General features: G+C 38.7%; 1 protein-coding gene across 9 annotated transcripts in view; it reads left to right on the top strand.

Moving 5' to 3' along the window:
- The window catches only part of NEDD4 (NEDD4 E3 ubiquitin protein ligase), a 121115-nt gene that overhangs the window by 86781 nt on the left and 19757 nt on the right, over positions 1–14577 (top strand). For all 9 annotated transcript variants that reach the window (XM_045900028.3, XM_064570440.1, XM_064570442.1 and 6 more), the window contains 6 exons: positions 436–538; positions 5619–5785; positions 7669–7786; positions 7879–8046; positions 11256–11321; positions 13868–13987. In XM_045900028.3, coding sequence (XP_045755984.1) covers positions 436–538; positions 5619–5785; positions 7669–7786; positions 7879–8046; positions 11256–11321; positions 13868–13987 — 742 coding nt within the window. The remainder of the gene's footprint in view (positions 1–435; positions 539–5618; positions 5786–7668; positions 7787–7878; positions 8047–11255; positions 11322–13867; positions 13988–14577) is intronic.

A 14577-nucleotide genomic window follows, 5' to 3' on the forward strand; every position in this document is an offset into this window, starting at 1 on the left:
CTCATCCTCTGGATCATCCCTACCTCCTCCATGTATCCTGTAGGCCAGCCAAGCCCGATGATTGCCATTCCCTTCATTGATCCCCAGCTTTCCCATCCATTTGCTCATTTTTTACTCTTTTCTCCACTTACATGCTTTTCCCTTCATTGCCACAGATCAAAATCCTCCCCAGTCTGCTGGCGCCCACTCAAATGCAACTGCTCGCTGACCTTCTCCCTGATCTGTCACTCACACTTCCTTAGTATCTTATTTATTTCATAACTTTTATTTATGTTTGTTACATTTTGTCCTCCACTCACTCCTTTGCCTAGATATGTTCTGTCCTCGAGCTTGTCTTTGGGTCTCCTCTAGTAGCTAGTAGGTATTCAGTAAATTCTTGTTAAATGAATGCTTTTCTTCTTAAAGTTTTGCGAATAATTATTTTCTTTTCTACAGTCACAAATCAAGAGTTAAAGGTTATCTGAGATTAAAAATGACTTATTTACCTAAAACCAGTGGCTCAGAAGAAGATAACACAGAACAGGCTGAGGAATTAGAGGTGAGATCTTACAAATATTTGGTTCAACTGAGAAGAAAATATCTCATTTCTTATTTTACTGTACTTTGAAGAAAAAAATAACTTTATTCAATGAAGTTAATGTGTGCAATAAAAATTATTTACATGGGCATTTGTTTATTTTACCCAAGCATTCATTAAACATTTCTTCCTTCTAAGGACATTTCTGTAGAATGAATAGCCATTATTGATGGCATTCTTAAAGGTTAGTGAATAGAGAATACAATGTTTATAAATGAAAGCATTTATTGTAATTAAGTCATTAACTCTTTCTGTTTTTTTAGAGTTTTCTAAAACCATGTCCTTCTCCCCTCCATTAAAGTAAGAATACAATTTACTATTTGTAAGTTAAATATATGGAAATTTTGAGAAGACTCCACTAATTAGGAACTCTTTTATGAAATGTAATTCTTGTTACTTTTCCTCTCATGGTTGGGGTGAGGATGGGAGGGCTCAGAGGAAAGGAGGGAATGAGAGAGGGAAGGAATTCAAGTGATCTAATAAGAGGCCATATTTATCTGGGGCAAATAGAATTTAACAATTTTCATGGATGACAGGTAAGAAGAAGCTCAAGTTAAGTATTTGGGCAGAGCTACATACATCAAGGGTAAGTGAGGAAGAGGCAGAGAGCATGTATTTGGAATAGAATTGGATGGGGATTTGGAGGCTGGAATTCTCATCCCAACCTCTGCTGCTAGTGAGCCAAGTGACTGTGTGAATTGTTGAAGGTCTCTGAACCGTAGGCTCTTCATTTGTAGAATGACAGTATTGTACCAGATGACCTCTATGGTTTCTTCCAGCAGAAAAATTTGTGATTTGAAAAGGGGACCCTAAAACAACTGCCTCTTGACATTCCCACTGAAGCAACATTTACTGAAAGCACACAGTATATTGGCACCAATTTGCTTTGAAGAGTTTTCTTGTGTGTGCCTTCCTCAACAGTCATGCCTCTTTGGCTGAGGGTCTGGTTAAGCCTCCAGAAGAACTGTAAAGGTGAGGGACCTCCCCCAGCACTGGACAGTACCTCACATACTCACATACCTTGAGAAAGAAAGCTCGAGAACAAGCCATGCTTTTGTAACAGAGCTTTCTGGGAATTTTTTAAGTAGGCTCCAACACAGAGCTTGAACTCAAACCTGAGATCAAGACCTGAGCTGAGATCAAAAGTCAGACACTTAACTGACTGAGCCACCCAGGTGCCCCTCTGGGAATTTCTTATATGCACTAAGAAGAGTTTACTTTATGGGGAAATCTGTAATAATAGAAGGAAAGAACTTTTTTCTTTAAATCACAGAATATAGTTAACCCTTAGTTTGTCAATCAAAAAACATGGTACCCTCTCTTAAGTCTATATTTGCGTATTTGATTACCTTTTCTTTTTTAGTTTTTCTCTGATTTATCATATAATAATCACTTTTTTAAAATTTTAGGTATTTATTATTGAAGTTTCTCTGCCTGGCATTTTGGTACACAGGGTATCTTGCATAATGGAATTCTGTTTGAGATGAAGGATGCCTGCCATAAAGAAAATTCTTTATTTAGTAACTAAAAAAAATTTAACAGCATTTCATTATTTAGGAACCTGCTCCAAGTTTTGCCCACACACACATATCATAGGTACCTTATTCACAGTTCGGTTCCCGTGGGTAGAGTTGCTTCGCTTCATTTTGTGGTCTCAGGTCTCAATGTTTGAATTCCCTCAGAATGCACCTTATAATTTCAGTAGATGTAAGCATGTAGGAGTTTATTTATGAAAGGCCCTAGGAATTTAAACACATGAATCTATGCTTATTTATCTTCTGTGTAGCTAATGACCAGAGAAATCTTGTCTTTGACATCTAATTTGTAACTGAATATATAAAATTCTATTTAAAGAAAACAGTTGTCATTTTCAAAAGAGGCTCACACTTAGGCAACCTGTATTCCTTAGTATATCAAAGCCTGGCTGTAATAGGTTATTATTTAACATTTGATTTTTATACCCTTTGCAACTTTAGATTTAGTTGTATATATTTTGCAAGACTAACGTTAATGTGTGTTGTAGCTCTGAATGCTTTCTTTCTGATCCTCTTTGACTCCATTAAATTGTTGGCAATTGCATACTAGCTTTCAAGTTAGTAATTAAATAACATTCATTGATACTTAGAAAATTATTTTGTGAAGAATATTAGCTGATATATGTTTCATAGGGAGGCATTCTATACAAAAAAAATGAAAACTCAGTTTTTCTAAATAATATTCAAATGTACAACTGTACTTCCTAGAACTTGAAACAGGTTTTTAAAAATTAGGCCTTTACCTTCTCAAGTTTACTTAGATAACATAAATTCACTAAGACCTTTAAGAGAGAAATCTTTAAGATTTTAAAGAAATAATCTTGTGGTACCATTTTCCTAGCTCTAAACATTTTTACAATCCTTTACAGCAGTAGTGAGGACCCGCTTATTAATAAATTTTATTAATCTACAGAAAAATAATCAATGACCATATTTTTAAAAACTTAACCATTTTTCAAGAGAGTGAAATACAAAAATTCAATTCACCTACTTTTAAAATGGAGACCAGAGAAATAAAATTGATTTAATATATACAAGACTAATTTTTAAGTCTGTAGATCCTACATTATGATCATTTAAAGGAATGGAAAGAAGAAAGAGAAGGAAGGTAAATATAGTTGGAGAGAGAAAGTAAGAGGATAAAGGAAAAGGAGAGAAATAGAGCAATAAAAGAAAGCAAAATTAAAGAGATGTCGATTCCGTAGAAAAGGTAAAAAGGAAAAAAAATAAGAGTAAGAAAGGGAGTGAATTTACTTCCCATCCAGATCCCTTTTTCCAGAATTCTTTCTGTCTTCCTCTCTCCCTGCCCCCTCTGCCCCCCTCACCTTCTGTCCTGCCTCAGCCTATAACCGATAACCCTCCCCACCAGACCAGCCAGAGAGATCACCCTTGCTGCAGAAACCCCTTTCCTTTTCTCCAGGCTGCCAGAAAGCATTCCCTTCCTTCTCAGCTCTCCTCCTTGGCCCTTTCTTTTCAGAATCAGGCTTCCAACGTAAAAGAACTCTCTTCCACCTTCTAAGCCATCCACTGGCTGGCACACAACCATCCTTCAGTGCTAGATCCCCAGTGCCTCGAAAGAAAGACTGTATATATTAAGGACATTATTTTTTTGCCTGTTATTATGTTACCAAATACATTTCCCAGTCTTTTTTTTTTCACTTTGACTTGGTAATTTTTGCCACGTACAAATTTGGGGGTTTTGTAATCAAATTTGTCAGTCTTTTTCATACTCAAAGGCTTCCCCAGTCTTGGAACATGTTCTTTTAAATTTCAAGTTGTGTTGTAATACATGTTGGTTTTACTTTGTAACATTTAAACATTGTTCAATCTGTAACATCCTGGTAGAAGGTATGAGGTAGCACCCCACATATTTTTTGTGTGTATTTCCCCACAAATTTGAACTGTCTTTATCATATCCTAAAGTCCTATAAATTTGAGTCTTTCTGGGCTTTCTGATTCATTCTGTTGAGCTGTCTGAGTGTACCTCAATGCTCCACAGCTTTAATTGTTGTAGTGTATGCTATATTTTATTCAGTAGAGTTAATCACTCATTCTTCTGTTTTTAGAACTGTGCTGGTTATTCTTGCTTGTTTGTGTATCTATTTGAACTTGAGAATTGCCTTGTCCCATTATTTATAAAAATCTGTAAAGTAGGGGTGCCAGGGTGACTCAGTAGGTTAAGTGTCTGACTCTTGATCTCAGCCCAGATCTTGATCTCAAGGTTGTGAGTTCAAGCCCCATGTTGGGCTCCATGCCCAGTGTGGAGCCTACTTTAAAAAAAAAAAAAAATCTGTAATGTAGTTTTATCGGAATCTTGGACACTTTATATATTAACTTGGGGAGAATTGACACCTTTGTGAGGCTGAGTCTTCCTAACCAATATCATATTATGTCTTTTCATTCATTCAGGTCTCTTTTTATGTCTCTTCAGGAGAATTTTTAAGTTTTCTTCACTCATTTATTTCTGCTTCCCTAGCCATATTGGTATTTAGTAGGACCTTTTATTTATTTATTGGTATTTAGTATTGATATTTAGTAGTCCTTTTCTGTTAGGAAGTTTCTTATGTAAAAACATGCCATTAACTCTTGCTACCCTTCTGAGTAATTCCTTACCCTAACTACCCTAGTTTAGGCTTCATGTACATATGCCCCTCACTAGTACCAGAGGAAATTTCCAGTGCTTTACTAGCACTTAAATAAAACAAACAAAGAAAACAAATGAAATTTTATTTCTTCGACTATTTTATGACCTGACCAAAATGCCTTTCCATAATCCAGAGAGAGAAAAGTCAGATGTGAGAATCATAATGGCTTTTCAGTTGCTAGAGAGTTCATTGTAGCAATTATTTCTAAATCCTTTGCCTTTCCCTGTCAAGCCTACACATATTTAGGCTTCATCTAGTGATTTTTTTTCAGGTCTTACTTAGTTACTGATTTCTACCATACCAAGATCCTTTCTCTATGGGAAAGACAATGCCCAATAAGACAATATTCTTGTCCTTCATTCATTTGCTTGTAATTTAAAGAACAGACTAAGGTTACACGAGTTTAAACTGTGTTTCTCAGTGCTGCCCATCATTGTTTGTTTACTTAAAATTTTTTTCTGTCCTGGGCCACCTGGCTGGCTCAGTAGATGGAACATGCAACTCTTGATCTTGGGGTTGTAAGTTCAAGCCCCACGTTGGGTATAGAGACTACTAAAGAATAAAACCTTTAAAAATATTAAAATGTTTTCTGTCCCTTTTTTCCTATTAGGTGTGTTTTAAAACTTTTTTGAAAAATGTTAAAAGTTTCAAGCAAAATTTACATGTTGTCATTTTGCAGAAAAAAGTCTTCATTATCATAAAATGTTCACATTATGGTCTTAAAAGTTGACACTGTGCAAATTTTTCCTTGCATAATTTCTGGAACTGGATATGCTAATCTCTTTTTAAATTTCCTCCAGCATAATTTATAAGGTTAAAAAAATTAATCATAAACTTAATTGTTACCACTCTGTTTTTCAGCCCGGCTGGGTTGTTTTGGACCAACCAGATGCTGCTTGCCATTTGCAGCAACAACAAGAACCTTCTCCTCTACCTCCAGGATGGGAAGAGAGGCAGGATATTCTTGGAAGGACCTACTATGTAAACCATGAATCTAGAAGAACACAGTGGAAAAGACCAACCCCTCAGTATGTGCCGGTGGCTTTTACATTTGTGATATGAATACATTTTGACCTCTAATTTTCATTTTGAAGTTGTGTCTCAAATGGGTTCATAGTAGTATAGGGATCCATAAGCTGTAAAAATGTGAGGAGGATTTTTATGATCCAGGGTTTTAAAAATGCCATCTTAACTGTTTCTTTTTTTAAATGATTTGATAATATTCAAAATTATTGGAGTCACAAATACTACCTTTCTAATTGCTTATTTATGTTAAATTATTTTGTAGCCACAAAGGATAGGTTTTTCTCTTTAGACTTGTTTAGAAAATCTTGGAAATTTTTTGTAGTTTGTTACTAAAATATAATAAAATGTTAATTTCTACAGTACACTATTTTTAAGTATAAATTACTTATAAAACATAAAGGACTGAATAACAAGGGTCTTTTGTTAAACACTCATTTGCCAATCTTGTCAATGCATACACAATTTTCAATGCACACAGATCAAGGACAGAAAGAATGACCTTTAAGGTATTCTAATTTATGTCTTCTCAGTGACATTTTTCTTTGACTATCATTAGACTGTGTATTTCTAAATATACATTTACAAATGTCCCATTACTCACATTTATTATCAAATGCCCTTCCATTTCTCCTCCCTTATGGCCTTATGAAGGCTTTCTTTAGTCTTCTACTTTTTGACAGAGACTTAAAATTTTTCATATTTGTCCATTAATTTCTAATTTTTGGCTTTGGTATTTTGTGTCTGATACAGTCCAAGCACTTTCATAGATATTTTCTGTTCTCAAATCCTTCCAAAGCAAATCAGTGATCCTGGTTCTTCGTGGCACAGAAGCATCAATCTCTTAGGGACCTGTACAAACCGTAAAACTGAAGACACTGTGAAAGTCTACAAAATTGTCCTACTGCAGACCTCAGTATTATAGCAAGCCTGACTTGAACAGAATCACATTTCTTTCACTACGGTTGATGTCACTTTCAGCTAGCCTAAATCAGGTATTGAGGAGAAAAAAATCTGAAGCATTCTCTTAGAACCATCTGTCAAAATTATGTTTTCTTCAGCAATAGTACATTAAGAATTGATCTTCCAACTACCCTGGGCTTATATGGCATTAAATAAATTAACAATAATTTTGTTATTAAATATTTTATAAAATTCTTGATCTGAAGGTCTGATTATACTAAATACAAATAGCTAGAATAATGGAATAAATGGGGTAATGGTGTTCAGTCTGATTTACTATAATGTTCCTAAACTCAAGACATGTTTTTACTATTATCTTTTTTCAGACCAGACCTATTTCTGTTAATGATCAAAAACAGATACTGTTTAATCTGGGATCTATTAAGTTTTTAATTACAGTGTTTCTTACATGATACTTCATTTTGCCCTCTGCATTCGTGCATGGGGAACTCTACTCTTGGCTTAAGATCAGTTCTGGAAAACATTACTGTCTGGTTCTTGAAGCTGTATATGTAACTAGCTCCTAAAGCTTCTTTTTTGTAATCTCTCTAGAGCTACTTTAGATTTTACTCATATCATAACATGGCAAAATAATAATATAATGAAATTATTTACAAAACTCTCAGAAATTCATTATTCAACAAATATTTTTGAGTGCCCTTACATGTCAAACATTGCCCTAGGCATGGTGATGAACTAAAATATCAAAGTCAGACGTGTTACACATTTTCACAAAACCTTAATTGCACAAGGTACTCTGAAGAAACCAATGTGCCCATGACTTCATCTGTGTGTGTTGAAATAGGCTTTGGCCCAAACGAGTGAATTCTAATCTAAGGTATTTTTTTTAAATGATCATAGCATCTTTGACTATCATTTTAACTATCTTCAGACATGAGTGATAGTTTTTCTATTTCTAATCCAGGGACAACCTAACAGATGCTGAGAACGGTAACATACAACTGCAAGCACAGCGTGCATTTACCACCAGGCGGCAGATATCTGAGGAGACAGAAAGTGTGGATAATCGAGAGTCTTCCGAGGTAGAAAGAATTTTCTTGTTCTTGTCCATAGACACATGTTACAGCAGTAAGATTAAAGTATGTGTGGCTTAAGATTATTCTGTTTGTTTTAGAACTGGGAAATTATAAGAGAAGATGAAGCCACCATGTATAGCAATCAGGCCTTCCCATCATCTCCAGCATCAAATAACTTGGATGTTCAGACTCATCTTGCAGAAGAATTGAATGCCAGACTCACAATTTGTAGAAATTCAGCCACCGGCCAGCCAGTATCCAGCTCGGTAAGATGCTCTTAGATTTTGTTTTAGCTTCAGGATTTTATATTATATATATTATTCCATTGGTTATCCAACATTTACATAAAATTTTGTCTTTTATCCCTGGTTTTATTGAGATGTAATTGACAGACAGCACTGGATTAGTTTAAGGTATACAACATAATGATGTGATATACATACATATATATATATATATAAAAAATAGCAAAATTACTACCACACGAAGTCTAGTTAACATCTATTATCTCACATAGCTACAAATTTTTTTCTTGTGATGAGAAAAATTATGTCTTAAATGGCATATAATAGTGTGTTAGGGGCTTTAGGACTTTACAGTATGGTCATTTTTTCGAATATCTCCACTAATAGTATAGAGCAGAGTCATGGATAACCCAAATGGTCATTGGAGTCTAAATAGCCATTACATAAACCAGTGCCTCCCAGCCAAAGACCCTCAGGAACACACCTGTAATTAAACATGTTGGGTTTATTACTCATTTCAGCAAGGAGAACACACACCCTGAGTGTCTCAGTAAGAGTATGTTAGAAGGGGCGCCTGGGTGGCTCAGTCTTTAAAGAGTCTGCCTTCGGCTTAGGTTATGGTCCCAGGGTCCTGGGATTGAGCCCCACATTGGGCTCCCTGCTCGGCGGGAAGCCTGCTTCTCCTTCTCCCACTCCCCCTGCTTGTGTTCCCTCTCTCGCTGTCTCTTTCTCTGTCAAATAAATAAATAAAATCTTAAAAAAAAAAAAAAGAGTACGTTAGAAAAGACTTGGAGGATTTGGGTTCATGTTAGGTGATTTTGAGGATGGTTTAAGGAAGCAGGACTTTGCTCTGCCCTGGATGCTGTGAGGAAGCAAGAGAGTGTGGGGTGCCTGGGTGGCTCAGTTAATTAAACGTCTGACTCTTGATCTCAGGTCTTGATCTCTGGGTTGTGAGTTCAGGCCCCATATTGGGCTCCATGCTGGGTGTGGACCCACTTAAAAGAAAAAAAAAAGCAGGAATGATTCTGTGATTGTGTGTCTCAAATCTTATGTATAGCGAGGCTAAAGCTGTAATTCGTAAAAAAGCAGTCGTCACTCAGATTTGCCAGGATGGAGGGATCTTTGGTATTTTGTGACTTGGACAGTGTTCACATTTTGTCTGTGTTCAGGCATGATTACAAAGTGGTCTTGATTTTGTATTGATCCGACTGACGAAAGCCAAGCAAGTCCTGCATGTCTGAGGCTACTTTTCTCCCCCTCAGTTATACCACACCTGTCACCACACACACATGTGAATAAGAGCTGACGTACTTGGACTAAACAGGGAGGTAGATGGCATTCAATGAAATACTATGCAGCTATGAAAAGAATGAAGTGAGTTTTGGGGGGTTTTTTTGCTTTTTTGGGTTTTTTTTTCTTTTTTTGTGTTTCTTTTTAAGATTTTATTTATTTATTTGCAAGAGAGAAAGAGAGAGAGAGAGCACAGCAAGGGGAGTAGTCAGACAGAGGGAGAGGGGGAAGCAGGCTCCCCGCCAAGAAGGGAGCCCGACGTGAGGCTGGATCCCAGGACCCTGAGACCTGGGCAGAAGGCAGATGCTTAACCAACTGAGCCACCCAGGTGCCCCTGTACCTTTTGAATTTCATACATGTGTATATTAATTTAAAAAATAATTTATTATTTTTAAAGTATTATATGGCCATGGTTAAAAATTCAAACAGTATTGAAGTATATAAAACAAAAATTCAGTCTTCCGTCTTACTTCTAACATATGCTCCCTCAGTTGCTATTAATGGTTTGGCATATATTGTCCTAATTTTTTTTTTTTTAAGATTTTATTTATTTATTTGATAGAGAGAGACACAGCGAGAGAGGGAACACAAGCAGGGGGAGTAGGAGAGGGAGAAGCAGGCCTCCCACGGAACAGGGAGGCCGATGCAGGGCTCGATCCCAGGACCCTGGGATCATGACCTGAGCCGAAAGCAGACGCTTAACGACTGAGCCACTCAGGCACCCCTAAATATTTTCTATATATTTATAAACATGTATGACACACATATATTTGTACATAATTTTTTTAACCTGAGATCATCTTTTTGGTAACTTAACTCTTTTCACTTGTTGTATCATACATGTTGGACCATTTCAGTACATATAGATGTCCTCTTTTAAAACCAACAAAGAAAAATCATCAAACATCATTCTTTTGTGCAAGTAATCATTAAGATATCTCACCAATCTCCTACTGATAGACTTTAGATTGTTTGCAGTTCTTTGTTCTTGTAAACAATACTACAGTAGATATTTTGACTTAATTTATATGTGTGTTATAAGTTTTTTATTTTGTTATTTAATAACATCAAAAAATTTGGATAGTGACAACAGCCTGCATATGAAAGCACAGGGAAAGAAAGAATAGGGGGCTTCTGAGGGGACGAGTCATCTAGAATGTCCAGAGGGTGGGTGTTGAGGTGGGAAGGGCTGGAGCTATGAGGAGCAGCCTGGTCTGGGAGCTCACTACATTCTGTGCTATGGATTTCATGCTGGTGACTGTGAGAGGTCACAGAAGGGCTCTGCACTCGAGAACGATGTGATGGGGTCTGCACTGTGGGGCGTGCTCTGGCCACAGTGCGCAGCATGGAGGGCGGCTTTAAGGAAATCGGACTTGAAGCAGGGAGATCTGTGAGGAGGTTGCTGCCGTGACAGGCAAGGCAACAAATGATGAATACTTGAAATTTAAAAAAAACAAAACAAAACAGAAAACCCAACTTGAACTAAAGTGCAAGGAGAATATAGTTGAGAGCTGGGAAAGAAACAGTAAGATCTGGTGACTGCCCTGCCTGTAAGGGATGGGAGGGGAGTCTGGGGATGAACTGATACCTGAGGGCAGCCGCTGCTGGACTCCAGCCCTTCCCCCCGAAACAAGGAACAGGGTTGAGTGGGTGTGGACAGGGGAAAAGCGAATGAGTGTGGGGCACAATGAGGGGTCTCCGCTAGACATTCAAGAGAAAGTGTCCGGGAGGCTGCCTAGGAGCCAGGGCCGAAGAGCGAGCCATAGGGTGGAAGGCGCTGGCCCATGGGGGTGTGGAGAGCAGCTGAGTGCCACTCCACGGTGGCTCTCCCTTCCACCCCATCGCACCCACCCACCCCTCCACCCTATACCTTATCTGCCACTCAGACACAGATCAAAAACCTAAACCTATTGTCACTTTTTTTTTTTTTTTTAAATAAGAATCATTCCAGCAGAAGAGGCAGCTTACAAGCCTATACTTTTGAGGAACAGCCTACACTTCCTGTGGTGAGTTTTATCCTCTCCCCTCATTGTCAGTAAAAATAGGAAACTCAAGAACTTTTTTTTTTTGGAATACTGAGTATGAACATTGGACTGCTTAGCAATGAGCCAATCCAGCACAGAATCTCGGTTCTTGGAGATGAGGTTCAGGAGAGGGGGAAATGAGGTAGGTAGGCGGGGGAGACCACCTCTCCCGTGCTAAGAAAGCAAGGCCCCTGCCCCGGTGACTGGGGACGACATGTGGGCTTGTGCGCTGAGGCGCTGGGCTGGCTGGAGGTGGTCTGTAGGCAGCTTCCGGGTCGAGACTGTGCTGTCCAGCTGCCTCTGCTCTGGGTGCTGGCCCCTGGCATCGAGCTGCAGTGTCTGCCCCATACGTGAAGTGGCACATCAGTCACTTGGGCAGGGGTGGGCTGGTGTTGGCAAGCTCAGTGGCCAGGCTGGATGGAGTTTTGCTCTCTCTTCCCATCAGACTCCACATCCACTGAGGCCTTCTGCCTCCTTCTCAGTAGGATTTCCAGCCGCAGCCTTGACTGGGGCTTAGACCTTAACAGCCTCCTGCCTGGACTCTTGACTCCCTTTTGGTCTTCCCCCCTCTTCCTGACCCAACTCTCATTACTTTGAGTTTCTCTCTCCTTGACGTAGCCCCCACTTGTGTCTTACTCCCAGGCTCCCAGCCCCTCAGCCTACCATCCTCCTCATCCGCCCACGGGAACCTCCTGCTGCCTTCACCCCGTCCCTCCTTTTTCTTCCAAACAGGCTGCCCCCTTTCCTGACTCTCTCCCTCCTCTGGCTCTGTGTGCATGCCTTTTCCACACGTAGAATACCTCCTCACCTTTTTCCGCCATTTGTAATTTTGAATGGCAGTCTATGCATTAATTTTGAAAAGTGGGGATTGTTTTTGCTTTTATGAAAATTCCAGCATAGGGATGCAGAGGCTCAGAATTCCTTGAACCAAGAGTGGCTCATCCATCTAAAAGGGTGGCGCTGCACCAAGAGAGGGACACAATCCTGTACTGACGAAGGGGGGGGGGCGCAACTCACTTGTGCCATTGGCCCAGTCAGCGTTGACCGTCTACAATAGAGGAAATGCCACAGAAGCACGGCCCTCACCATCCTTTCTCCCACTATTGCCACTTGCCTGTCCTCCTCCGTTAGGCTGGAGCCTGCTTAAGCAGAGACCTGTGGTTTTCTCCCACTGTGCTCTGTAATGTCCTCATACAAGGAAAATGTCGCATTTCTGATCGACTGACAGGCATTCCTCCAAGAAGCTCACCAGATGAGCAGCAGAATCTAGAGATGATTTATATTCATCTGTGTATACACGCACTTCAGTTTTTACACGTACTAGAAAAGCTATTTCCATACCTTTTCCTTCTCAATACATTGAATTAGTTTTTAAAATAGTTTTCTTGAGATATAATTTACATACAGTAAAATCCCTTCATTTTGTACAAATACATGAATTTTAATAAATTTGTACAGTTGTGCAAACATTACCACAATCAAGTCTAAGAACCCTTCATCACCCCAGAAAGTTTCTTCAATCCCAGCACCTACTTTCAACCCCAGGTAACCGCTCATCTTCCTTCTGTAGCTACAGTGCTGCCTTTTCTAGAAGTTTCATATAAGTGGAACCATACAGTGTTGTAGTTTGATGTATCTGGCCCATTTCACTTCATATGATGTTTTTGAGTTTTGACCATGCTGGTGCATGTCTCAGTAGTTCGTGATACTCTGTTGTGTAGACATATCTGCTCTATTTCATTTATCTACTCACCAGCTGTTGGACATTCGTAAAGCCAGGCAACTTTAAATTCCATTATTTTGTAGACCAACAGCTCATCATATCTGTCAGCAGTATCCATCTACCCCTGTGTGTCTAGGGACAGTGTAGCTGGTAAACAGACCAGTGGTGATAGTTTATATGTATAAGACACATTGGGGAAACAGGCCAAACCTTGAGGAGTCTAATCTGGTCCAAAAGACAAAAGGAAGACCAAACCTGGACTACTTTAAGTAAACCTGGGAACAACCAGACCTCTTTATTCATTAGTAATAAACTCATAAGTAGCAACTCCCCAGCCCTTACAGAAAGACGGCAGGGGTAACTTTTGACTGAGCACATATGGGTGATAAATTCTGTAGTTAGACTACCTGGCTCAGATCTCAGCTCCATATTAGCAATGTATCTGTTAGGCAATTAGCCCAATTTTCTAAGCTTCAGTTTCCTTGTAAATAAAAACGGGCTAGTAAAAGCAATGATCTCATTAAGATTTGTGTGGAGGTTCAATGACATGATCTATGTTAAGACATTTAGTGTGTGGTGGTGATTACTGTCATGTTTTGTTAATGTTGGTATCACTCTCATCATTGTGGTCTGTTCTGGTTTTTCTTAAGTGGAATGTGGTACACTTCATTTCATACACCTCAAAATATGATTTAAAAGTCTCTTCATTTTAAAGAGAGAGGGCAGTGAAAAAGGGAGGTAGGTGGTCCTTTTAAAAGGATTGTTTCGTAGTCATACTCAGTTTTCCTATTATTCTTCACTGTAGTTTTTGCCTACTTCATCTGGATTACCCCCAGGTTGGGAAGAAAAGCAAGATGAAAGAGGAAGATCGTATTATGTAGACCACAATTCCAGAACTACCACCTGGACGAAGCCCATGGTACAGGTACTGTGCAATCTACCTGTTAACTTGTTTTCTTACATAGTTTATGCCATCATACTCCTGTGGAAGCTGGTACATAATTTTGTGGTATATACTGGTTGCCTCTAGTGTCTTCTAATTGTTTGCTGACCTTGGTGCTCCCGTTTCCTATGGATCTCTCACATACATGATTACCACTTGCTATCATGTAAAACAAGTCCAAGTGGGAGTAAAAGGATGGAGCAAATGATCTGGTCCATTGGGTAATTCTGTTATTTGAATGGTTAAAATCATTATTTCTCTAAAAGATAATCTTAGTGATTAGGATCTGTTAAAGAAATTTGCCACAATGACACTTTGTCCTTGGCAACAGCAAGTGCCTTTCATGACATTTCCTCGTAAGTGTTTAGGAAAATGTTTAGTTTATTTTATCACTGTTTCTCTGAGAAATTTTTTAACACTGAGAAGTATAGAGAACAATATAGCAAATACACACCTTCTTAACACCCAAAATTTACCACCATTAACAAATTACCGTATTTGTTTCTAGGCATTTTATTTTTAAAAATAAAATCTTACAGGGGCGCCTGGGTGGCTCAGTCAGATAAGTGTCT

Source organism: Mirounga angustirostris, unplaced genomic scaffold (assembly GCF_029215605.1).
Source record: "Mirounga angustirostris isolate CCGP_5_RB_7025 unplaced genomic scaffold, mMirAng1.0.hap1 SCAF_9, whole genome shotgun sequence".
In the NCBI taxonomy this organism is placed as follows: Eukaryota; Metazoa; Chordata; class Mammalia; order Carnivora; family Phocidae; genus Mirounga; species Mirounga angustirostris.